Source organism: Ricinus communis, chromosome 8 (assembly GCF_019578655.1).
Source record: "Ricinus communis isolate WT05 ecotype wild-type chromosome 8, ASM1957865v1, whole genome shotgun sequence".
Taxonomy (NCBI): domain Eukaryota; kingdom Viridiplantae; phylum Streptophyta; class Magnoliopsida; order Malpighiales; family Euphorbiaceae; genus Ricinus; species Ricinus communis.
In genome coordinates this window covers 19,835,836-19,862,354 of record NC_063263.1, presented here as the reverse complement: position 1 = coordinate 19,862,354, position 26,519 = coordinate 19,835,836, and the positions used below count along the sequence as shown (strand labels likewise).

Here is a 26,519-nt window from a genome sequence, read left to right as displayed (position 1 = left end):
TGAAGAGAAAAGGAAAAGTTACTGTTTGATTAGGAGACTTTCATGAACCATGACAATTGTTCCAACCTGCTTTTAGAAAGAGCCCAAAGAACTCTAAAACTTCTTTAGTTTGTGGACAGTGACTGTTGTTACTTCGTGCACACTGCTGGTACTAACCTAAACCTCTCCAATTCCACCTTTAAATTCAAATACTAAATTGCTGACTAGATAGCTAGGGTTTATCGTCATCACCACCAAATGGCGTCTATCTCTGCAACAACAGCACCAAAATTCTCCATCTCTCAGATCACTTCCAAACCCTCACCGCCGCGGATCTCCCATTCTCTTCTTCACTTCACTCCAACACGATGCCGTTTCTTCTCAAACTCTAAGTTTTCTGTTTCCTTTCCCTCCAATTCCCGATTCAAATCCTCCACCGCCATTTCCTGCTCCTCCTCCGCCGCCCCTCTCAGCCGTCGCCCCGAATACATCCCCAGCCACATTCCGGACCCGTCCTACGTCCGGATCTTCGACACGACTCTCCGCGACGGCGAACAGTCCCCTGGCGCAACGCTAACCTCGAAAGAGAAACTCGACATAGCTCGCCAATTGTCGAAACTCGGGGTGGACATTATCGAAGCCGGCTTTCCGGCGGCTTCTAAAGATGATTTTGAGGCAGTGAAAACGATTGCGAAAGAAGTGGGAAATGCGGTTGATGAGGATGGTTATGTGCCGGTGATATGTGGATTGTCGAGGTGTAATGAGAAAGATATCAGAACTGCTTGGGAGGCGGTTAAGTATGCAAAAAGGCCCCGAATTCATACCTTTATAGCCACCAGTGCGATACACATGGAGTATAAGTTGAGGAAGAGTAAAGAGGAAGTCGTTGAGATCGCTAGAAGTATGGTTAAGTTTGCTAGAAGCTTGGGGTGTGATGATGTTGAGTTTAGCCCTGAAGATGCTGGAAGGTAATGTTGAAAATGAAATATTGAATCGTGGAATATTATTTCTTTTATTGTGTAAATTTGGTTGCCTTTTGAAGTATTTAGTTAGGTTAGAACTTGAATTTCAGCGGAGGTCCTGTAGTAGCAGAAGCTAAAACAGGAGCTTACGACTGTTAATTTATGCTTTATATGGTTTCTTAGGTTGAACAATTAGGACTTGGATTTTGTTTTTTAAGTTAAAATTCGATTTCTTCATTTAGTTATATGTACTGCAGTAGCAGCAGCAGCAGCGCGGTAAACAGGGGAACTAGGTCTAGATAATGGAGAGTGTTAAATTATGTTTTATATAGTTTCTGAGCTTGATTATTTTTTTCATTTTAAATTTTTATGAATTTTGTTTTAATTTTAAAATTTAGTCAGGTAGAAAAGCAGGATGTATGTTTCTTAAATATTTGCTGTTTTTTGGGTCAAGTTTCTTTATAACCGAGTACTGTTTTTTTCAGAACATTATATTTCTCATGGTTGGTTATTAAATTTGGTTATTTAGGTTTGTAATATCGTAATGCCTTGTAATTTTGGATTGTATTTTATCGAGTTTCAAAGCAATTGATTTTAGGATTCCTATATTGTTGATCCAGTTGAAGAAACTTTATGTATTACCATCTTTCTGTGTTTTGAAATTCTTTTGGTACTGGAGGTAATAACAGTTTATTGTGGTTTATTAAACTGATTTTCAAAAATAATAAAGAAGTGCTTTAGCTCTTCATTTTATGCCTTCCTAAAAGCTTTAAGGTGAACCGCAGAACATTCTGGGCTGTTTATGCTTTTGACTAGGCATCCAAAGAGAGAGGATTGGCCTTTAGTTCAGGTGTAAATGATGAGGTGGTGGCAATTGATATGGGGTTATCTGTTCATATTCCTAAGTGGTTGGTATCATCAGCCTAAAGCTGGATGGTAACTCATCTATATCTAACCCAAAGAATATTTACAACTGCAATAAAATGGCTGGCGGCTCAATGTTATTATTTTCCAGCAATTTCTGAACCTAACAGCAAATATTCTAGGCTTATTTCATTCTTTTCGAGTTGTAATTTACCCTTGATGTTTCTTTGTTGCAATGCCAGTGTATTTGATACTACTGTTTTATTGTAGGCCTCAAGTGTATTTGTACCTCAGTGCTTGCTGACATGTTTGCTTAAAAATATTTGTTTCTGTATTGCCATGGAAAAACATATTAATCTAACTTTTTTTTCCCTCAACCATTTGCAATCTTTTAACTGAGCAAATTTGCTGCTACCAATGGTCATCCATATTCACTGATTTCAGTATTGTCTCGCATTGGGAAAGATACATCTTGTTTATACCTCTGAAATCCCCATTGTCAACTGATTCAGTTACATTAGGAAACTGGTAATTTTTGGTATGTGCTACTCCTTTTTCCTTTTCTTTTTTTAATTTATTTATTGTGAATAATTGTTGAGCTCTAATTCTTTTCTATATGCTGCTTCTTGAATTTGCATTTTCGAGTCTCATTTTGGCTGATTGAATCATTTTAGTAACTAGCTAGTGATTTGCATGTAATAATTATCTGGTTGAATGTGATGCTCACATGACTTTGGAAAGCCTTCTCCCAAGTATTACAATCTTTTTATTAGAGATTATGATACAGATTCCTGATATGCTTTCTTGTGCTCTACGGTCTCCTGTTTTTCTGGATACCAGATCTGACAGAGAGTTCTTGTATCATATCTTGGGTGAAGTTATCAAGGCTGGTGCAACAACTCTGAACATACCTGACACTGTTGGTATAACTTTACCTAGTGAATTTGGACAGTTGATAGCTGACATAAAAGCCAATACACCTGGAATTGATAAGGTCATTATCTCAACACATTGCCAAAATGATCTTGGACTTTCTACTGCCAACACTTTAGCGGTATGCCATTGCTCTCTCCGTTCTATTTAATGCATGTTGCACTGGAATCTTAGCACTCACATCCCTGCTTTTACTAAATTCAGGGGGCATATGCAGGTGCAAGACAAGTGGAAGTAACAATTAATGGCATTGGTGAAAGGGCTGGAAATGCTTCATTAGAGGAGGTGAGCATCTATTTTAGGCATGAACATGAGGGCCTCGATCATTGCCTATTGTCTTTTACTAAATGAAAATGAAAAAAGTTATTGAAGCTCAATATGTTTAATTTAAATATTTTACATGAAAGTTAATTGGCTTGCTTCTTTATAATGTTTAAAAGGATTCCACTTTGTTGCTTATTAAGCCCTTCCTATGAATAGTTTGGAAGTCACACTCCTTTGGAAGATTGATGTCATGACACAGGTCTGATTCATCTTTTTGAGTAAAAGAATCATGATTAGATAGCTTTTTTCCCTCTAAAATTATAAAGCCCTCCATTGCCCAAAAATCTGTGAATAACTATCTTTGAGGGTCCAAAAGTGAGCTTCATGGAATTAAAATCTTGTCCTTAGATTGCAACTACAGGAGATGCTAGTCATTTGAATGATTGTAATAGCAATTGAATGGAAATTTGCTGGGCATTTTCAGAGTTACTTCTTTCTCCTTTGCCCCAGTGTTAATCTTTTTTTTTTTGCCTTTTGTTCTGGCTTGTTCTTTGACACACATATCTTCATAATTTTCTGTTTTTTTTTCTTTGATTCGTAAAGAATTACATAAGCTCATGTACTAGTAGAGTTAGGTTCCTAGTTTCAACCTCATATTTGGAGTGATGTCAAATTTCTAAAGATTATGTTACTTAGACTTCTGAGCTCTTATAGTTGAAGCATTTTTATTTAAGGTTAATGTTCTTCATATCACATCCTTTCTTCTTTAATTGTTTCAGTCACTATTGTTTTTGGTTTTATTTGTTTTTATATTTATTTTAATTTCAAGTATGTAGGTTGTAATGGCCATAAAATGTCGTGGAGAGCATATTCTAGGAGGTCTTTATACTGGAATCAATCCTAGACAGATCACTATGGCAAGCAAGATGGTACCTTCCGAGCACTTTTATGCATTTACACAATATATATCTTCTCTCCTCATCATTAATGTCCTTGGTATGGTTCTCACTTGTCATTGACTCTTTAGGTAGAAGAGTACACTGGATTGCATTTACAGCCACACAAGGCTATTGTTGGAGCTAATGCTTTTGCTCATGAAAGCGGTATACATCAGGTTCGTACGGTGGAACTCCTGACATCAAGGTTGTACACATGTTTTATCTTTAATACCTGATTTGCTAATAATTAGTTTTTTGCATGCATACTTTGCATGCGACTTGTTATATTTTTAACCTTGTGAATCTAATTATATTTTATATCATATGCTCTATACCTGATCTTAAATATTTTTAATTAAAATGAAAAATATAGTCAAATAAAATTAAAAATAATAATTTTGCTAATTTATTTGTAAATCTATATGATTAATTGTACAATTGGATAATGATTCCTTATCAGAAATAAATAATATCTTTTAAATTAATTTAATTTGGTTGGTTTATTATAAACTTACCTTTAAATAGTGAATTACTTTTCCTAATTAAACAATGGTTTTTTGTCCTAAAAAGTAGCATAGTTTTATTTCCATTAGGAAGTAAGAGATTGCTCTAATATTATTCATTTTTATTAGTTTAATTAGTAAATGACAAGAAGAACCTCATCATTATAAAAATGATTGTAAAAACTTAACATGGATTTCTTAGTAATTTTGTTTGCTAACTCCCAATCCTTTCATCTATAAATTTGGTTGCTACTCCCTGCATTAGATGTCTTTGCCCATTCATTTAACTTGGGTCCTTATGCAGCAATGTGTTCTGCAGAAATAGCTCATGATTAATATTGATATCATTCCCTTTTTAAAAAAAAAAATTGTTTTAACTAATTTTTTTTTTAAATTCTTTGTTCTCTAGGATGGAATGCTAAAACACAAAGGCACATATGAGATAATTTCTCCTGAAGATATTGGGCTTGAGCGATCCAATGACGCTGGGATCGTCCTTGGAAAACTTAGGTATCATTCTTTTATTCATTGGTTTAATAGATCAACATATGCTGCCTTCCTATTTGATTTCTTTTTCATTTTCCATAGTGACTATATTTGGTGATCAAACTGGGAAGAAGATTGAGTATTCTGTTTACTGTGCATGCGTCACTGACTAGAATTTGAGAATGGACTGAAAGTTCCACGTATAGGTGGTGCCAATAGACCTTTATTGAATTAGCTAGGCATAAAGTGTGTTTTAAAGTTACTGAAACAGAATGGAAAGTAAAAGGAAGCTCTAATCTCTTGTCTATGTGGATTTTAAAGTGCACACACATTCCTGAGATGGTGCATTAGTTTGTGGGCATTTGATTTTAATTCTTTTCAGATGGGGAGAAGAGATTCCCAAAAACTTTTGGTTACCCATTTGCCATGTAATGGCCTTCTGAACTAGCTGATTGTTTTGGCTGTGTAAATGAGGAAAGCGATGGTATTTTGTGATCTCGAAATTCAAAATAGAGATGGATATAACTCTTGATATCATATGTGGTATGGGATTTAATCATGTTGGACACTATTACTGCCATTTGCCAATGTTCCATCATATGTTTTCTAGACTTTATGCATTCAATTAAACAAATTCTGACTTGTTATTTTCCTGTTGACTTTGACTTCTGTGGCGAAGTGGCCGTCATGCATTAAAGGATCGACTAAAAGAGGTAAACAAGGATTCACACATGTGAAAGTTTGTTAATTCAAATATGTAATACTTTATTAGTTACATACCTCATTTTTGTTGGTGCTTTAACTATTTTCTCTACATAAATCTTTCAGCTTGGCTATGAGTTGAATGATGAGCAACTTGGCACGATCTTTTGGCGTTTCAAGGCAGTAGCTGAAACCAAAAAGGTGAATATTTCTTGTCTGACATGGAAGTGTTCTCTTAGTGTCAAAAACATGTTAAACACATGCATGTTTCAACTAAATAGGGTTTGATTTGGTTTGGGTCATTTATTTTGGCTATAATCCAATATGAAACCCAATCCAAATGCTAAACTTATGTAATCTGAATGTCCATGAGATATCAAATAAAACAAGAGATTTATAAATACAGTAGTGATTAGTTGGTTCAATTTCTCTTTTAGAAAGAAAAGCATGGTTTAAAGGCTTTATTTTCTGCTTGAATTCTTATTTTCTGGTCCTTTTCATTTTGATGGTTATGTTGACTCTTTTCTTTAAAACTGGTCATGTTCTAGAGAGTTACTGATGCTGACCTGATAGCATTGGTGTCAGATGAAGTTTTCCAGCCAGAAATTGTTTGGAAGCTTGGTGATTTGCAGGTAAATTTGAATTTGTTCGTCATGCTATTTTATTTCTGATTCAAAAATACGATCTACATTCAGTTGACATCAATTTGGCACCCAGGTCACATGTGGAACACTTGGTCTATCCACTGCAACAGTTAAGCTCATTAATGCTGATGGTGAAGAGCACATAGCATGTTCGGTTGGTTCTGGGCCTGTAGATGCAGGATACAAGGCTGTTGATCTCATTGTGAAGGTTCAATGTCAATATAATTTACTTGCAAGAATTTGCATTTGGCACAATACAGAAAAATTCACGTGGAAATCCTTGTCTGATAGTAAAGTTGATAATATTTATGCTCTAAGGGTTAGTCTGTTACATAGGATTGAATTTAAAAGCTTAGATATGTAACCTTGAGGTAATTTCTGTTACAATGAAAGTGAAAGTAGAATAAAGTTGAATAAAGTTGAATTGCACTTAAAAAAAAAAAAAGAGAAGAGAATTAATCCATGGCTTCTTTTGCGGAGGGAGGGGGCTGTAAATTTGAACAGATAGAAGTGAGTGTAGCCCCAAGTGGAACTGAATGGAGAAGGATCTATAGAGATGCAATTAGATTTAAATGGAGGTTAAGTAGAGGTAGTTACTCCCAGTTGTCATAGATCAGAGTTGTTGGGTAGTGGAGATTTCTGTGGTCTGACTGATGTGGACATAGCTAAATTTGAAAGAAAAGGTCTTAACTGAAGGTTTAATGGTTTCTGTAGGGGAACCTGGCTTTCTTTATGGTTTTGGATGAATGGGATCAGGACTACTCTTATGCAGAAAACTAACATCTGTTAGCTGTACCACTTACATTGGTGAGAGAGAGAAGCTAAAGAAGTGCAAGGAAGGACCCGATATCAGTTAATAGAATTCCATTTAAGAACACACACATGAGCCCCTTGGCATATTTTTAAAATTTAATTATGCTGATAGGATTGCTTTATAGTTTTGTCAAATTCTTTTAGGTTTATAGGTCTGATGAATTTATAATTTGCTGAGAGTTTTTTATGTGCTTATATTTTCTTACTGCTGGTGAATATCTTGTATGCGGTATCTTTTCCCACACTGAACATTTCTTATGCTTTTTGCTGGGGTTCAAGGATTAACTAAGTGGAAATTTGGTGCTTGCAGGAACCAGTTGAACTTCTGGAATACTCCATGAACGCTGTTACAGAAGGCATTGATGCAATAGCCACCACCCGCGTTCTAATTCGTAGGGAGGACAATCACACATCTACGCATGCTTTAACAGGCGAACCATTCCAACGGACATTTAGGTACATCACATAGTCATGCACTAATCACTTACACATGTACATTTCAAAGTTGGCATATTATATTTTGGAGTTCCCTAACAGATCACTAACATTTTTAATTTCATTTAATCTATTTCTTTTCTGGATGCTAGTGGATCTGGTGCTGGAATGGATATTGTGGTTTCTAGCGTGAAGGCGTATGTTGGAGCACTAAATAAGATGTTAGCCTTAAAGCAGCAATTTCTGACGAAAAGGGTTTCTTCTACAGATAGGACCCCTGTATCCGCATGAAGAAGCGCAAGGACACCATTGTGGAGTATGTCTTATTAGCCGTGTAAAATTGGTAAGAATGTTTAATAGAAGTGTTATTTTTCTTATGTATAAGAACTAGAGGAAAAAAAAGTTGTCTATAATCATAAGCATCTCCTAATAGACACTGGTTGTAGTTTCTGCGAACAACTTTTAATTGCACTAGTAAAGAGCTATCTTGTTCTTCCAGGACTTTAGGGCATCGAATACTTCCAAGTAAGAACTGCCCTTTTTATTATTTTTACTTTTATTTTTATTGTGTGCAAGTATTTTGACCATTTTAAACTGAGAGGTAGACTAAAGTTCAGGCCTTTAGAATCTTATGGGAAACTAAAGTTCATGAAATAATTGGAGTTACAATGAGCTTCATTGTAACATCTTTTGGTTCCCATCATTTAACTTGACTTTATGATTTTTATATGCCACAATTATAATAGTAACACCTTATCTACACTTCAATTATATGGATCAAATCAGGGATGTTAGGAAGTTGCGTGTAGCATCTTTTCTCCAGGAGAAAAATATTGTAAAAGTTCTGAATATAAATATTTGATAAAATAATTTTAGATGAACAAATGAAATCTTATAAAACTACATAAATAATAATTACTTCCATATTTATTTGAAACTATAAATTCTTTTCTAGTATAAAATCAATTAACTGTGGAAAATTTTTTGCTATTAATTTAAATTTTGATATCATACTAAAGAAAAGCAGGAACAATAAAATAAATAATTTAGTGGAAAATAATATATTTATAGATGTATTCTACTGATTTCTAGCAACTTTAATAGTAAAAACGTCTCTAGTCATAGCAGATAATAACTCCCAAAAGACACCATCTAGTAAATGCTTCAAAGGCAATGTGTATATTAAGCGTTGTCCTAAAAACAGTATAATTTAATAACACTCAATATCAAATGTGCAATCTTATACATAAATGAGTGTATATTTATTTATTCAGCTATAAAAATATTATGATCACATACAATAAAATTAAAAATATCATTCTTTGTTTTCAATTTTTATAAAAAGAAAATGAGGTTTTAAAATACATTTAAAATAACTAACTTTTAATAAAAACATTTACACAATTTAGAAGAATATAAATATAAAGAAATAATACATAACTAAAAAATATGATGTTATAGGTATATTCACTCACATTGTACGAAAAATTCAACCGACTGTACCTTCACTTAATTTCTCTGCTAATTTCTTCTAGATTGTTATTCGAGCTTAGAACCTTAAAGTTTCCCGCATAAACATACTTTAGAATTAATCTTAAATCTATATCTGATAATCTTTAACCAGTCTTTTGCTGAATATCTAAAATCTAATTCTACTGTTTAAGTTCTAATCTTATTTTAGTCTAATTTTATTAATTCTCTATCTATTCTAATTAATTAATTCTACCGAAAATTCGGTAGCACTTTCTCTATAAAACGGATTAATTCCTGTAAAAATAGGTCCAGGACTTATAAGAGAACTCGCACAACACAATCCACAAAAATTTCCATTTGAGATTTCTAAAAAAAAAAAAATTATTAAATTTACTCTCTCTTGGCAGACAATTTACCATCATAATGTCAATAATTATTTTTACCCTGCCTAAATATTTTCTAGCACATGAGTTTTTTTTATAATTATTTCCTTCTATGTCAATCAATAATTATTTTAATAATAATTATTATTATTCCTATTAATTTATTTTCTAATATTAATATTTATTTACTGGCCATTATAATTAACTTCGAATTTTTAAAATTAATAACTAATCTACCTTACAGATTAAGCATCATATCCAAACTATTTATTTTATACCAATCAACATTATTTATTGATTAGTTGATATTAATTTTGTTTATTTCCTCTAATCACTTAATATATAAATTTTACTACCTTTATTTATCCAACTAAATATAATATTCTTCTGTTAGTAATATCCATTATCTACTAATAATATAATTAGATTTAATTATAGACTAATTTTTTTTAATTAAGATCTCAATCGCGAATATGTAAATAAATTACTAAAATCTCTTGCAATCAATTTAAGGTCCACTAAATTATATATTCTAATTATTTAGCTTCACATTATTATAACTAAATATGAAGTCTTATAAAATTATCCCATTGCTCAAGTTACTCAATTTCAATAGTAGATATTTAATTTTCCAAGGATACTTACATATATATACCTTAAATTATTCCTCTCCAATTAATATATAATTTTTAATTAATAATTTTTAAAATTAATAGGTTAAAAAATTTACCTAGACGCTTTATAAATCAGTCGACTCGCCTTCGGTCACTGGAGTCCGATTAACGATCCGAACGTATCTACAAACTCGAAATAATTAGTAGCGAACGAGTCCAGCATATGATTCTCTGATCATCCCGAAATCTTACCAACAGTTTCCAATCGTTGATTTTCCTACAGAGTATATGATCGCAGTGAAATTCGTGTCATCGAAAAGCTTGTGATGCGTAGGTCTCGAATACGGTCTCTGATAATTTAAAACTCAACTACATTTGCTAGAAAATCTAAAAAATCCAAAACATCTCCACTTTCTCTCTCCACCACAACTCTTAGCTTTGGTCACCATTTTTAATATCTAATGCATACGAATAAAGTAAAGAATTTTATTTTTTTCAATTAGATGAATTATAAGAGATTATTTAATGAGACCATATATTAAATGTGGATTTTTAATGAGATAAAATTTAAAAGGGTTTATAAACTATATTTGATTAGTTTGATTAAATAGCATATTAGATAAGTGATTTATATAAAAGTAAATTATTACTCTTTGAATGTCACCCAAATTTTCTTCAGTATGAATATATATTTTTTAAATATTATAATTAGATGCTAAAAAGTATTTTCTTAAAGAATTTATTTAAGAAAAGGTAAATTTTAATTAGGAAGATGGTTTTCGATTTCATCGGAAATAGTAAACAAATTGATTAATTAAGTTAATTTAGTGTTAGGATTAAATTGAAATTTATATTTGAGATAAGGGCTAAAAGTATAATTGAATCAGTATGGGATTAAAATAGAAAATATCATGATTGATACTTTTATAAATAAGTATGTCGGTGGAGATATTTTAGTAATTTCTCCATTAAAAGCAAGCAAGGATAAATAACTAAATATTTTCAGTAATTTTAATTTGGCCCAAATAAGTATCTAGAGGTTTAATTGAAATATAAAAAACAGTTGGAGGGTTAAATATGAAGTTTTAGAGGGTAATAGTTATGAACTAGAGAGAGAGCTTGGGGCTGCCTTTAGTGGCAGGCAGAGGAAGAGGGCTTGTAGGAGGTGGTGCAGCTAACTGGAGGTGCAGCGGAGTCCAGCGAGCATGATGGCGGCAGCAGCAGCAGTTCCAGCAGCCGATGAATAGCGAGAAGGTTGTATAAATGGTAACCACTTGTTAACGTCGTTTAAGGAAATTCCGGCGACCAGTGGATGTCTATTCTGCACTTTCCTTTTTCCTCTTCTTCAATAGGTAAATTATAGTTAAAAGAAAGAAACCGAAGACAATTCTTTATAAAGCTAAAAATCAATCAAACATAAACCATAACCATCTTAAAATCAACCAAACGTTAACGAAACTGATAAATTCTAAAATAAATTATTATTATTATTATTATTATTATTATAAAAATAATTATTTCTTGGCTATGTAAGTTTGCTAATTCATGGCAAGTCAGCAAGTCAACTTTCAAAGTATTCATGACCAGTCCACGATTTTATTATTTTTTTCTTTTTAATTAGTTTTTGCATTAATAAAATAAATAAAAAGCAACCATATTCAAGCACAAAACAAGGTAAATTTAAATATTGAAATATATTTTTTAATAAAAATAACTAATTTTTAATATTTTAAATTTTTTACAATATGTAAATAACAATTAAAAAAAAAGAAATTAAAAATACTTCTTCATATATCTAAAAATCAACCAAATATCAATAAAATATCAACAAAATCATTTAATTGTAAAAAAAATAACTAAAATAAAAAAAAAATATAGTTGATATAAAAGAATCATAATATAACCGTAAATATAGTTCAAAAATTAAAAGATTTCAAAACATAAATAGAATATATATGTATGTATATTATAAAGAAATCAAAATAATTTCTTTTATATAAAGTTTTAACAAAAGCTAATTGTTTACTGAGAGTAAATCTAATAAATTTTAAGAAAATTTCAAAATGAATTTTTTTTTCTTTATATAAATAAGAGAACTGAAATGATAGAAATCATAAAAAATTGAGATTAAAAAAAAAACAATTCAAGAAAGAAAATTGAAGAAAATTTTTCATATATCCAAACATCAACCAAAAATCAAATAAGCATCAATAAAAGTATTCAATTACATAAAAAAAAACTTAAATAAATAAAGGATAAATATATATTAAAACCCTAAAATATTTTTCTTATTGCTTTATCATTTTTATTTACATAAGAAATAAAATATATTCTATTTTTCAAGTTAAAAAATTAATAACAAAAAAAAAATCAAGTGTAAGATCGAATAAATATCTAAAATGGTTAGAAAATTCAAATTATTTTATTCATTCTAAGAAAATAAAAAAATTGAAGCCAAACCGAGTAAAATTATATAATATGTTGATATTTTTGTAAATTTCTTTTATTTTTAGTTTTTACTTTTAGAAACAAGCTGAAAATTAGAGAAAAGAATAAAAATAAGACTATACTTGAATACTATCGTGATTTTTTTATACTTGAATACTTGAATACTATCATGACTATACTTGAATAATTAGACATTTTTTTTGAAATTAATTAATTCCACCCATATTACTTTTTTGTAGAAATATAGACTTCATAATTCTTTTTTTAACATTTGTCACATTTATGCAATCTCTAAATATTTTGAGGCACAAAAAGAGATAATTTGACTGAAAAATAGAAAGTTTGAAGGAAAGGTTTTTTTTTATTCTTCAGTTTTATTATTGATTTATTTTATATTATAAAAGAAAAATTTGTGCCTTACATGTGTCCTTATGAGAAGATTCAACGGCAGAAAGGCAAGAAAAATCTGTGCCTTACATGTGTCCTTATGATGGGCTTACATTAACAGTTAGATAGAAGACTCTAAAACAATACTTTCTTTATAATTGGAGACATGCAAGAAAAAAGAATATCAAAATAGAAACAAAAACATAAAAAACAAAAAATAAAAAAAAATGTAAAATAAGAGATATTTTTATAACTATTTTATAAAAAGTATATATAATATAAATTTCTTTAAATAAAATAGTCAAATCTTGATTAGACTTTCAATATTAAATATTATAGACTTATTTAAAAAAATAAATTGATTTGAATAGCTCAAATTTTAAATTAAATCTAATTCAAATAGTTTTAAGTTAATATCGAATAGCTGATTTTGCTTATTTAAATTTTTAATAAAAATGAGTAAGAATTATACATGAATTAAAAAATTTACAAATATATTAATTTTTAATCAATAAATTATTAAAAAGATTTAGTTTAATTAGTAAACAAATATTTAAATTGGCTGAGAATTTATGCAAAATGCCATAATTTTCTCTTATCGTAGTTCCTTATTCAAGATGAACCAATTTTGAAGAAAACATTACCTAAAAGATTTAGAATTTGCTTTTCTAACTTAAGGAAATGGGACGAAGTAAAATCACAAATATAATAACAGGCTTTCACTAGTCTCTTTTTAATAACTTTTATTAAAATATAAAATCATAAATTTTAAAGAAATAATTACTATGTATTTTTTATATTATATTACTTATTTTTTAATATTTTAAATTATATTTTATAATATAAACTATAAAGAAAATTTTATATATTATGCCTAAAATTAAAGAATAAATAGTATAATACCAAATCTAGTTAGCCGTTGTTTAATAGAAATTTTCATAGAAGGAATTTTTTTTGTATAAAATTATAAAGTAAAAAAATATAAGTTTTAAATATTAAAGAGTGATTAGTATAATATAGAGAAATACAGAAATAAATAATAATTACTCCATTTTAAATAATATTTTATAATATTTTAGCACTCAATTTAGTCTAAATTCAATTTAATTCATATAAGAAATTATTTAATCAAATTTTTTAGAAACCGTTTAACAATACTATGATTTTAGGTTAGTAATAGAAGATTATAACTGATTTAGTCTTAAATTCATGCTCCAAACTTTAGATTGAATCAAATTGAAACAACTGATCATGTATTATGATTCATATCTAATATAAAACTTATAATTTGAAAAAAATATTTTCTTTTATTTCAATCTTTTAATAAATTAACTGAAATCAGATCAAAAGATTCAACTCATATAATTCACTATCTCAATAAATATTAGCAAATTAAATAATGTATTTTCTTTTTGCATATTTAAGTTAGGCATTCAAAATTACTTTTTGGATAAAAAAAAGTTTAGAAAGTTAATATATGAAAAATAAATGTACTCTTTGATGGTATTCGAATTGGTTGTTTGATTTAAATTATGATTTTTTCAATAAAAATATTTTGATATGAAAAGGAATTTAGCCGAAGCAATGAATAAGAAATTAATCAATCAATATCAATTATATTCAAAATCAGACATAAGCCATATATATATATATATGTAATAAGTTTTTACTGAAAACTTCAAACTGTACTTTTGACATTATATTTGGTTAAGGGTCTACTACAACTTTAGAAGCAACAAATTCCAAGCACATTGCCATGGACACTTCAGAAGACAGCCAAATAAAACTTACAGATAAGCCCTTTAATTTTGACTGAAGCACAATTCAATTTTTAAATTTTTAAATAATTTAATTATATTTTAAAATTTTAAAAATAAAATAATTATATTATTAAAAAACTAACTCTTCTAATTTCATCATGTAATGATATATGATTTAATTAGGTTTAGGTAAATATTAAAAAAAAAAACGAATGGATATGGCTTCTTGAAATTAAAAAAGAAAAATCATTTTACCGCTTGAATTTTTATTTGATTCTTCTAGCTACCTGAATTAGTTCTTTTGGATCATATAAATCTCATTTTGCTATTTCTAAGAACGTGTATAAGACAAATGCTATGATATGGAATTAATTTGTATATATATATTAAAAAGAATACGACCGAATGCATATGTAACCCTTTGAACTTTAAAAAAAAAGTCATTTGACCATTTGAACTTTTATCTAGTCCATATAGCCTCCGCTCATGTAGCCTACACTTACAACCTTTGCTCCTGCTTTCTTGACCACTGACAGGAATACCTAATCTGCTCCTTTTTTCTTCACTTTTCTTTCTTTAAAAAGATGAAAAACTTATCGCAGCACCGCTCAAACAAGAAGTTTCGGTGAACTAGTTTTTTTTTAAATTCTAAATCTTCATATTTTTATGTGCTACCAGTTTTGATTGACATGTATTCAAACGTGGGCGATTATGTGAGATGAAATTCTCTAAAAAAATATTATAAATTAGAGAGTGGATACATTTAAAATGATAATAAAATTTTATAATTATTATAAGTTTATTGAAGCTGAGAAACAAAATTTAAATTTGGAGATTTAGGATTCTAAAAAGCATTATTTTGCTTTTCTAGCTTATTTATAGTATTTTTTAACATATGTATAAGTCAATTCTATATAAGAGTTCTTGTCCTACACATAACTCAAAAGAACTAGTTCAAGTGGCTATAAGAACCAAACAAAAGTTCAAATGAGCAAGTAATAATTCTCAAAAAGTTCAAGGAGCCACGTACGCATCGGCCTTAAATATTTATATTATACTGATTTACTTTTATTTGCGTGGATATGCACAAATTTATGTAATCCAAAAGAACTAGTTCATATGGTTATAAAGATCAAACAAAAATTCAAGTGGCCAAGTAACTATTCTCAAAAGTTCAAAGGGCCACGTATGCATTCCAAAAAAAAAAATTTTTAATTCTTTATAACTCATGTTTGTATGTAAGAAAATATTAGTTCTGCCTTTTAGTGATAAGAGTTATAAAATAATAATCTCTCATTCACTTTGGTAAAAATAACCAATACTATTATCATTAGTTAAAAAATAAATTAGCTCTAAGCATATAGTTGTTTTGTTTTTTCAAATCTTACAAATGTAATTGAATTATTTTAAAGTTTAGAAATTTAATTACAATTTGTTAAAGTTTAGGAGCTTATTGGTAACTCTTATCCTAATTTTAAAGCTGCCAAAAGTTTCAATGAATGGAAGACCAGCAACAGTTTACAGGTGGATGGAACTTGGAAGTTTCCACTTTCTACCTTGTTGGACATCATTTTGGGACCCTTGCTTTTGGAAGTTAGAGAAATTTATTTAGCCAATTAAATAGTCTGATTAGAATATTATAAAAATGCTAAAAATATGACCTTTAACATTTTTTAGTTAAATTTTACTTTCCTAAATCAAATACATATGAGACATTGATAATCCTTATGGGATTGCAGCCAAAAAAATTGAAATAAGTGTAGATACCTTCTTCAATAATTTATTTTAAAAATTGGTTTTTGCAAAGAAACATATAAATCAATATCTTTTAAAAATTACACTATCTTTCTTCCCATCTAATACTAATCTAATCAGATACTAAAATAACTAAAATAACTCTACTAATTTGTTATTAGAAATAGACTTTTTATTTTTTTCTTTCTATAGAAATTATGAATTTTTTATTTATTAAAAAATAAAAAATACAACTTAATCAATAACGAAAAATCACTACAATAAGAGAAGTACAAAAGAAAAATCTCACTTGAATGGTAAGAATATGTGTTTATATCTTTTTAACTGCATTGATAGAACTTTTCTAATTTACAATTCGGCGATCTGCGCGCTCTACTTGGTGGTTATTTTAAACCATAAATAGACGATTTAGTCTTTAAATGAATCCGATTATGAAAATATGAATAACAAAGTTCTTACTATCAATATTGCAGCTCTATGAAATTTCATGAATGCATTCATAAAATAATATTCAAATCGTATAAAAGATATTAATCAAAATCTCCACAAAGAGAATAAATAAATTTCATAAAAGGAGAAATCAAGAAATTTTAATAATAATAAAGAAAAAAATAAATAAATCTGAAAAATCTGTATTTATTGATCAAAATAGTAAGATATATATATATATATATATATATATATATATATATATATATATATATATATATATATATATATATATATAAAGACTACTACTGCCGATTTAAAAGATGATCGACAGTCATAAAATTTTTTTGATAACGAACAATAAAAGAAAAAAAAAGTAGTGAGACAGTTAGGGCTTCTAACCCCAACTGAATTTCACTTGTTGTTTTTTCGATTGTTCTTAATGAAGGTTCTCCTGTTAAAAAGCCCTGTCTATTGATGCCTTTCAAAATTAGAATTGGATACTGATGGAAACTGGAAGGCCATAATTTTAAGAGTAATCTACGGTTGGTGGAGTGAACATAGGGCAGTAAAACTTTATTAAAGAAAAAATTCATGATGACCCAATTCACTTTGCCTGGACAATATTATATATGTCTTACATTTCAACGCATACCCCACTTCTGAACAATGTATCGCATCTAATAAATCCTCTTCAAGTTTAATCCAATTAAAAAGTAAATTGTTTGATTGAAATTTTCTTTTATGAATTCTTTTAAAAAAAACACTTAATTCTTTTGCATATTGCTTAGGAGGATTAAAGAGCTTTTCAAGATGTGCAGAGTGATGATCAATCATATTCGTACCTTTAAACATTTTTGAATTTTGAGGGAGCTTTAATTTTCTGTTTTATATTTCTTATATCTTTCTATTTAATTACAATAATTGTTGGATTAAATATGTTAGACTAATTTCTGTAAGTGTTTAGTTTGGCTTTTTATATATACACGAATTTAATTTATTATGATTTTAATAAATGATTTCTTTACTTTTATAACTTTATTAGTTACATCTATTATTATTAGTTGACTATCATATCAATTTAATAGTAATATTTATTATGAAATCTTTAGGTTAAAAGTATTAGAAACACTATTATTTTTTTAATCTATGTTGGTATAAGAAACCTAGGTTGCATCATTAGCTTGAGTGGTTTACAAAAAAAATACATCACTATCTCATTCATTAAATTTGGGCTTAAGGGAAAATAAGGGGATTACAAAGTATAAGCTAGACTAAATGTTTTTTTATCATATAGTTTAAATTAATCTATCCATTTGCATATTTATTTTATGGTTAATCTAAATTTTTATAAACTTTAAATTATTCTTAAAACATTGGCTTAGAGTGTTTAGATTTATTTTTAGTGTTCTTGTGTGATAGTTGGTCTTTATAGTATATGCTCTATAGTTCCTTGTGAGATCAACTTCGTGGTGGACTTGCCCATACTATTATTTGATTCGTACACTTGCGAGTACTAAGTTTGAGACATTAAGTTTTTAGCGCTGTTGCCGGAAAATTGTGTCAATATTATATTGATTAATTATCAAGTTTTATTTCTTGTGTATTGAATATGTATGTATTTTTGTTTTGACTTTAAATTTTGATTTTAAGTTTTTTTTTTCTGAGATTTTTTCTTTGCTTTTGTATGCCTAGCAGGAAAACAAGATTAGGTGATTCATTAACTCAAAACCCCTACAACTTGATATCAACTGTTAAAAAAGCAGAAAAAAAAATCAAGAAATAGAGAGTGAGTTTGTACCTTCAAGAAGAGAAGAAGAATTGAAAAAAAAGTTAGAAGAAGAATTTGAAGAAGAGGTTAAAAGAATAGCTAATAACCAAAGACAAGTAATAGCTCAAAGACAAATGGCTATAAAGGATTTTGCTCATCCCATAATTGGTAACACTATTTCATGCATAGTTGTAGGTGATACATCTAGAAATTATGAACTTAAGAATATCCATTTTAATATGCTCCCTTCATTTTATGATATGCTTAGTGAAGATGCATTAACATTTATTAGAGAATTTTATGCTATAATTCATATATTTTCATTATCTGGACTAAATAAGGACAAATTAAGAATAAGATGTTTTCCTTACTCATTAAAAGAGAAAGCAAGGGCTTGGTTAATGACATTGCCTCCTAATTCTTTGGGAACTTGGGATGTAATATATCAAATAATTTTGAGTAAATTTTACTCATATTAAAAGATCAAAGAATTAAGGGATGGAATTTCCAACTTTTATCAAAAGGATACTGAATCCTTTCATGAAGTATGGGATCGCTTCAAGTCACTTTATCATTATGCCCACACTATGGATACCCACTTCCTGTGACTAACCAATCATTTTATGATGGTTTAACACAACAATATCAATGTATGGTTGAAAATACAGCTGGAAGTTCTATGTTAGAAAAAACTGCTGATGAAGTTTATGATATCTTTAAAATATTAGGAGCCAACTCACAATAAAAGAGTATGAGAACAAAAAGAGTAGGAGTGGATGAAGTTATATCTAATAATAAGATGGCTATGCAAATAGCTGAATTAACTAAACAAGTTAAGATACTTGCTTCAACTAAGAATGTACCAAGCAATGAGGTATGTGGTATATATGGTGTTTATAGTCATGGTGCTAATGTTTGCTCATCTTATGAGACTTATGCAGAAAATGATTATGAACATGTTAATTTGATAGAATTTTGTCAGCCTAGGCAACCAAGGAATAATCCATACTCCAACATATATAACCCAGGCTGGAGAAACCACCCAAATTTTTCTTGGAGAAATAATGACCACAACCCACCATATATATTAAGGAACCAAAATCAGCCCCAATATCAAAACCAAGAGCTTCAATATCCAAGAAATAAAAACTATTCATTCTTAAATTAAGGACAAGCTCATCAAAGAAAACCAAGTTTAGAGAAAACACTCCAATCTTTTATGACAGCTACCCATGATAGAATAGAGAGGAATAAAAAGAAAACTGATTCCATAGAAGCTTCTATGAAGCGATTGAAACTCAAATTGAGCAAATTATTGAAGCTGTATAAGAAAATAAGAAAGAGAAATTGCTAAGTAAACCTGAGCAAGTTAAAGCTATCACTATTCTAAAGGATGGTGAGTTATTTGATAATAATATTAAAAATCTAATTAAGAAAGATTCTTCTTATGCAGGTACATCAAAAGAAGGTGGACTAGTTGATGTGGAAGTAACTGAAGGAGGTATACAAAATGAAAGAAGAGTAGAGTCCAATCTTGGGCAAAAGAAGAAAGACAAGGAGGACTTTTTCAGGACTTGAGTTTTATAAAGCAGCTGAGCTTTATAAGCCTCCTATTCCATTCCCTAACAAAGTGAAAGAAAGCAAACAGGATAAGTAATTTTCTGAAATCTTTGAAATGTTTTCTAAAGTTAACATTAATTTGCTTTTGTTAGATGATATTAGAAGTATGCCAGATTATGCCAAGTTCTTCAAAAAGCTTAATTCCAACAAAAGAAGATATGAGAATAATAAAAAGGTTATGATATATGAAATAGCAAGTGCCATTCTCCAATAACAATTACCTCCTAAAATGAAAGATCCTGGGAGCTTTACCGTTGATATCACAATGGGAGATAAGAAAGTTGCTAAAGCCATGTTGGATTTAGGAGCAAGCATCAACTTGATGCTATACTTGATATATGCACAAATTAGCTTGGGAGAATTGAAACTAACTATCATGTCTCTACAACTAGCTGATAGGTCAATAAATTATCCAAGAGGCATAGAGGAGGATTTACCGATTCAGGTAGGAAAACTAATAATTCCTGTTGACTTTGTGGTTCTTGACATGGAAAATACACCAGCAAGGGATAAAGAGCAAATAACACTTCTGGGTAGACCTTTCATGGAAACTACCAAAACAATTATTGATGTGCATAATGGGAAGCTGATTATGATGGTCTTAGGAGAGACTGTAGAATTTAAAGTATTTGATTCTCTAACTCTAAACGTTGCAACAAAGAAGGATCATTTTTTCTCTTCCTTTTATTGATCAAATTTTAGAGCTTTTAGCAGGACATGGATTTTACTATTTTCTTGATGGACTTTCAGCTATTATCAGGTACCCATAGCACCTAAGAATCAAGAAAAGATAACTTTCATATGTCCTTTTGAAAATTTTGCATTTAGAAGTATACCATTTGGACTTTGCAATGTACATGCAACTTTTCAAAGATGTATGCTTTTTATTTTCTCTGATATGTTAGAAGACTGCATCGAGGTATTTATGGATGATTTTTCAATTTTTAGCTCCTCATTGGATGCATGTCTAAGTAATTTGAATCGTGTTCTTAAAAGATGCATTGAGAGTAACTTGACTTTGAGTAAGGAAAAGAGTTTTTTTATGGTTACGCATGGTATTGTGTTAGGACATGTGGTTTCTAGTAAAGGTATTAAAGTTGACAAGGCAAAAATTGATTTAATTACTAAATTGCCCCCCCTCCTATTCTAGTAAAGGGCATTAGAAGTTTTTTTGGCCATGCAGGATTTTACAAGTGTTTAATTAAAGACTTTTCTAAAATTGCTCGTCATCTAACTGAATTGCTGGCTAAAGATGTTAACTTTATTTTTAATTTTTTTATACTTTAAAAAGAAAATTGACTAGTGCATTTGTTATTATAGCACCTGATTAGTCTCTTCTCTTTGAAATAATGTGTAATGCATATGATAATACTATAGGAGCAGTTATAAGCCAAAGAGTTGACAAAACTTTACATGTCATATAATATGCTAGCAAAACTCTTGATGATACCCAAATAAACTATTCAATAACTGAAAAAGAATTTCTAGCTGTTGTGTTTTCACTAGACAAATTTAGATCTTACTTGGTGGGATCTAAAGTTATTATGCATTCAGATCATGCAACTTTGAGATATCTTTTAACTAAGCCTAATACTAAACCATGCTTATTAGGTGAGTTCTCTTATTACAAGAATTTGATAAAAGATAAAAGATAAAAAGGATAGTGAAAATGTGGTTGTTGTTCATCTTTCGAGGTTGATTTCTGATTTTAAAAACTTTGATTCTAAAAAAGTAATTAATGAGACATTTCCTGATGAACAATTGTTTGTGGCAAATTACGAGCCATGGTATGCTGACATTGTAAATTATTTGACTTGTGGTATTATAAAACCTGATTCAACATAGCAAGAAAAGAAAAGAAATTTATCTATATGTAGCCATTATTATTCGGATGACCTTTATTTGTTTAAACATTGCTCGGAGCAAATGATTAGAAGATGTGTTCCTAAAGATGAGCATAAAGCATTCTTGCTTTTTGCCATGAGATGCATTCTAGGGATCATTTTGGTGGTAAGAAAATAACCTATAAAGTTCTTTAATGAGGTTTCTTTTTGGCTTCGTTATTTAAGGATACTCATATTTTTTGTGCTAAATGTGATAGATGCCAAAGGAGTTGAAATATTACCAAAAGGAATGAAATGCCTCAAGGTTTTAATCTTGTAGTTGAATTATTTGATGCGTAGGGCATTGATTTTATGTGACATTTTCCACCTTCTCATGATTATGAATATATACTTTTGCTGTTGACTATGTGTCTAAATGGGTAGAAGCAATCGCTATTCGAACTAATGATGTTAAAATTGTATGCAAATTTATAAATGGCATTATTTTAGCAGGTGTGGAATGCCTAAAGCAATCATTAGTGATGGAGGAACCCATTTTTGTAACAAGGTATTTGGCGCCTTACTTAAGAAATATGTTATAACTTATATAGTCGTAACCCCTTATCACCCACAAACATCAGGACATATAGATGTTAACAATAGACAAATTAAGTTAGTAATTGAGAAATCAGTGCATCCATCTAGAAAAGATTGGTGTACACTTAAACAATCCCTTATAGGCGTATCGCATTACTTATAAAACACTAATTGGAATGAGTGCTTATAGACTACTTTATGGGAAAACTTGCCATTTACCGGTTGAATTAGAACATAGAGCATACTAGGCTATTAAGGTGCTTAGTATGGACTCAACTAAAGCCGGTGAAGAACGCTTATTGCACTTAAACGAGCTAGAAAAAATGCATAGTAAGGCATATAAACATGCCAAATTATATAAAGAAAGGACCAAGAGGTAACACAACAAGAATTTATTTCGTAAGTATTTTGTCCATGGAATGAAAGTTCTATTATTTAATACGCATTTTAAACTTTTTCCAGAAAAGCTTAAATCAAGATGGAATGGCCCCTTCGAAGTAATAATGGTTTTTCCCCATGGTGCGATGGAAATACGCAACAGTAAGACTTAAGAACAATTCAAAGTAAATGGCCATCGTTTAAAGCCATACTATGAAGGGATGGCTTATGGACATGAAGTGGAGTGCATTGATGCACAACCAATTTGAGCTCAACTCGACAATGTCTAGTTATAGACAATAAATTTAGCACTTGTATATTACATCTTTTATATTTTTATTATTATTCTATGTTTTAAGTTTTGGATTCAAAGTAATTCTATTATTGTTTTTAGGAACCTGCAAGAGATTTGAGCATCCTAGCACCTACATGATCATCAAGTACAAAAGAGAAACTTCATATGGTAACACTAATTTACTAGTCAATATTGTGCTTCAAATGTTTATGAGATTTTGTATACTACATGAGTGTCATTTATTTTTAATTATTGAGCATACTAGCTGAGATAACTATTTAGAACTAGGATTTATGTTTTCTTGTAGGATTAAGACAAATAATGAAGGAGGAAATAATGATTTTAGTTCCTAAAGACTAGAAATAACCAAATCGTAAACAAATTAGGAGTAAGGAAAACATTTTATATAGACCTTTCCCTTCTATTAAGAGCTACTTTAAACAACTTCTTTTCTTCTTATAACTCTTAATAGTAATGAACACTAGGCAAGGAAGCGTCAAATAGGAGATAAATTCTCTATCACCTTCACTATCACCAAATCACTCTACACTAAAGTCTAAGCCACTAAACTTAAGACTAGCCTCTAAGAAATCTGAAAAAGTTAGAAGGAGTGCACCTACACCATTCTATTCACCATCAATACCATCTAGTTCAAGATGAACTTCAAGGCGTGAGGAAAGAGCTAGAAGGACCACACCTACACCATATGCCCTCCACTTGGATTTTTCAAAAATTAGCACCCAATGAAAGACTTAGGATGTAGTACGACCTCAGGCCCAAAGACCATTGCCTTTTATGCCTATCGTAGAGCTTACCCAAAATCAATGGAAGTGCCATTTACTCTTGAAAAAATAATAAAAATTGAAAATTCTGAAAGATAGTATCAAGAGAAATATTTAATTGATGAGATCTCTTCGGGAGGAGAAGATTTGGAGGAGCATAGTATGAGTAAGTATGAAAAATAAGTGTAACATAACTACCTACTCAAAAAGAAGTTATGGGCATCCAAGGAAGTATGAGCACATCATACCCAAACCAATCATGCCAAAAGAGGTCAAGGACGCTCAAGGAAGGATGACACACCACCACCAACAAAAAAGGAAGGGAACGCCCAAGAAAATATAACTAGTCTAAGAATTAGTAATTTCACTTAATTTGCATGTCTTTAGTTAAGCATTAAATTTAATTTTTAGTCATCTTAGTTAGGATTTAGGTTTTTAAAGCTTTGTTTTCTTTTTATTTTTTTCATTTACATAATTAATGAAGTTTAATTTTTAGATCAATTTGCACAATCCTTTAGTTAAAGTTAATTCATTTATGTTTTAAATTTATGGCACTCAATTATATAATTACCATTAATTTAGAACCCTTGAAAATATATAAGTAGTTAAAAATCGTTTAAAAATTACTTTGAAAATTATTTTTGAAGCGAGCCACATTGCGACAACGAAAATTTCACACGGTCCTGTAGTAGTTAAGCAACATCAGCATCTGTGAGCTGTGGGAGTCTCCGCGAGCATGGCAGAAGCGGCAGCAAGGGAAGAAAGCGTCCTCTACGAGGTTGCGGAGTAGCCGCGAGGCGCGGGCCACTCGACGCAAGTAATGCAAGGCACGATAGCTTCCGCGAGGACAACATACACGAGCAACGACGATGTAGGATGCTAGCCGCGAGGTTGCGAATCATACGTAGGAAACAATTAATGAGGCACGGACGAGGCTGCGAGGTACACAATAGCACCACCATCACGCACGCCGCGAGCTTGTGGGGGAGCCGGCAAGTGCAGGAGGGGCTACACCTTCTAAAAATGATATCTTTTTTAATTATTTCTGAAAATTAAAAACATAAATTAATAAGAATTATATTAGTACTCAATGTTATTAATTTTTAGACAAAAAAATAACAAATTAAAAGTTATTTATTATAATTCAAACACACTACTACCAAACCCTAACCCCTCACATATAAATACATTCTTTTCTCTCTCTCACATCACCTTCCTTCGTTAATATCACCTTCTATTTTCTCTCTCTATAAATAACCTCAAATTTTCTTCCAAAATTTCAAGGCTTCTACCTCATAATCTCTAATACACCTACTCTAAAAGTTAATAGTGGCTCCAAAGACAAGAGCAAGAAAAGACAAAGGAAATAAAATAGTCACAAGCGCTCATGAGGAGGAATCAAGCTTTATGACAACTCATGGAGCACCTTTTGATATCTACTCCCATGAAGAGGGCAATCAATACTTTAGCCTTGCCTCAAGAGAGCAAATTTCATATAAGTTTTTGGATGCCACTTCTCTAGTTAAGTTAAATCTTTTTGAGAGAATGATGATCCTTTTTGGATGAAAGGATTTTGCTTTCAAAGCATTACCATCATATAGTAAATTGACATTAGAGTTCTTTCATAACTCTGCAATGTGATCCTTCAAATGATAATGAGATCAAGGTACGATTATTTGGACATAATTATACTATTGCTTATGATACTCTTGTCCAAGGTTTTAGTTAAAAAAAGAAGGTATTTGTAAGTAACATCATAAGTTTGATATTGAAAAATTTTAAAAAAAACTCACAGGTCAAGGCAAACATGTTGTTAATAACATGTCAAATAATGGTTTCAATGATCTTTGTTATTTACTTATATCAAAGTTTATGTGTGGAGACATATTTAGTAGGAAAAAGAAAAATAAGGTGACGAAGCACGAGCTCAATTTCTTATAATGTTTAGATATCCATAAATCTATTTCTTCGGCATATATATTTTATTATGTAAAGTTTACTAAAGACACCGGCTAGACCTAAGAACTGTATTGGATTAGGACATTATTGTTACGGGTTTGGCTATGTATCTTTGTAGTTTTATATGGAGTTCTTCATATAAGGCATTACACTCCACGGGCAATTTAAATATCAATGCTTTGATTAGAGCTAATTTAGTTAATTGTCGTGGTTGTCCTATTACTTTTAAGCACGAATTAAGTGGAGGTAGTAGTAGTGTGGCTAGAGATAAGCCACCATAGGGAGCAGGAAGTGGAGGGCAAGAATGGGATAGTCAAAGTTGGTAACAACTATTAAATCAACTACACACTATGAACACCAACCTTAACCAATGGTTCGACAAATTTGATTCTCACTTGGCTAATGTGGAAAGGAGTCAATACTGACAAGCATAAAAGCTCTATTACTACTTTGAATCAGTTGACTTTGATGCTCCATCACCATCATCATCCCCACTTCATTATTGATTTTAGTTTTGTATTA

The 26,519-nt window shown here is 30.1% G+C and overlaps 1 protein-coding gene and 1 non-coding gene across 2 annotated transcripts; one reads left to right on the top strand and one right to left on the bottom strand.

Moving 5' to 3' along the window:
• LOC8269745 (2-isopropylmalate synthase 2, chloroplastic) lies at positions 1–8,021 on the top strand. Its single transcript, XM_002530503.4, has 12 exons — positions 1–947; positions 2,646–2,859; positions 2,943–3,023; positions 3,839–3,931; positions 4,030–4,116; positions 4,853–4,953; positions 5,609–5,642; positions 5,758–5,832; positions 6,180–6,263; positions 6,349–6,483; positions 7,399–7,544; positions 7,676–8,021. The coding sequence occupies exons 1-12, from the start codon at positions 238–240 to the stop codon at positions 7,812–7,814; spliced, it is 1,899 nt and encodes a 632-aa protein (XP_002530549.1). The 5' UTR covers positions 1–237; the 3' UTR covers positions 7,815–8,021.
• Positions 8,022–19,031: 11,010 nt separating this feature from the next.
• Positions 19,032–19,138, bottom strand: LOC112536580. The gene has a single exon (XR_003080572.1). It is a non-coding gene; the product is annotated as a small nucleolar RNA R71 (small nucleolar RNA).
• Positions 19,139–26,519: the final 7,381 nt, after the last annotated feature.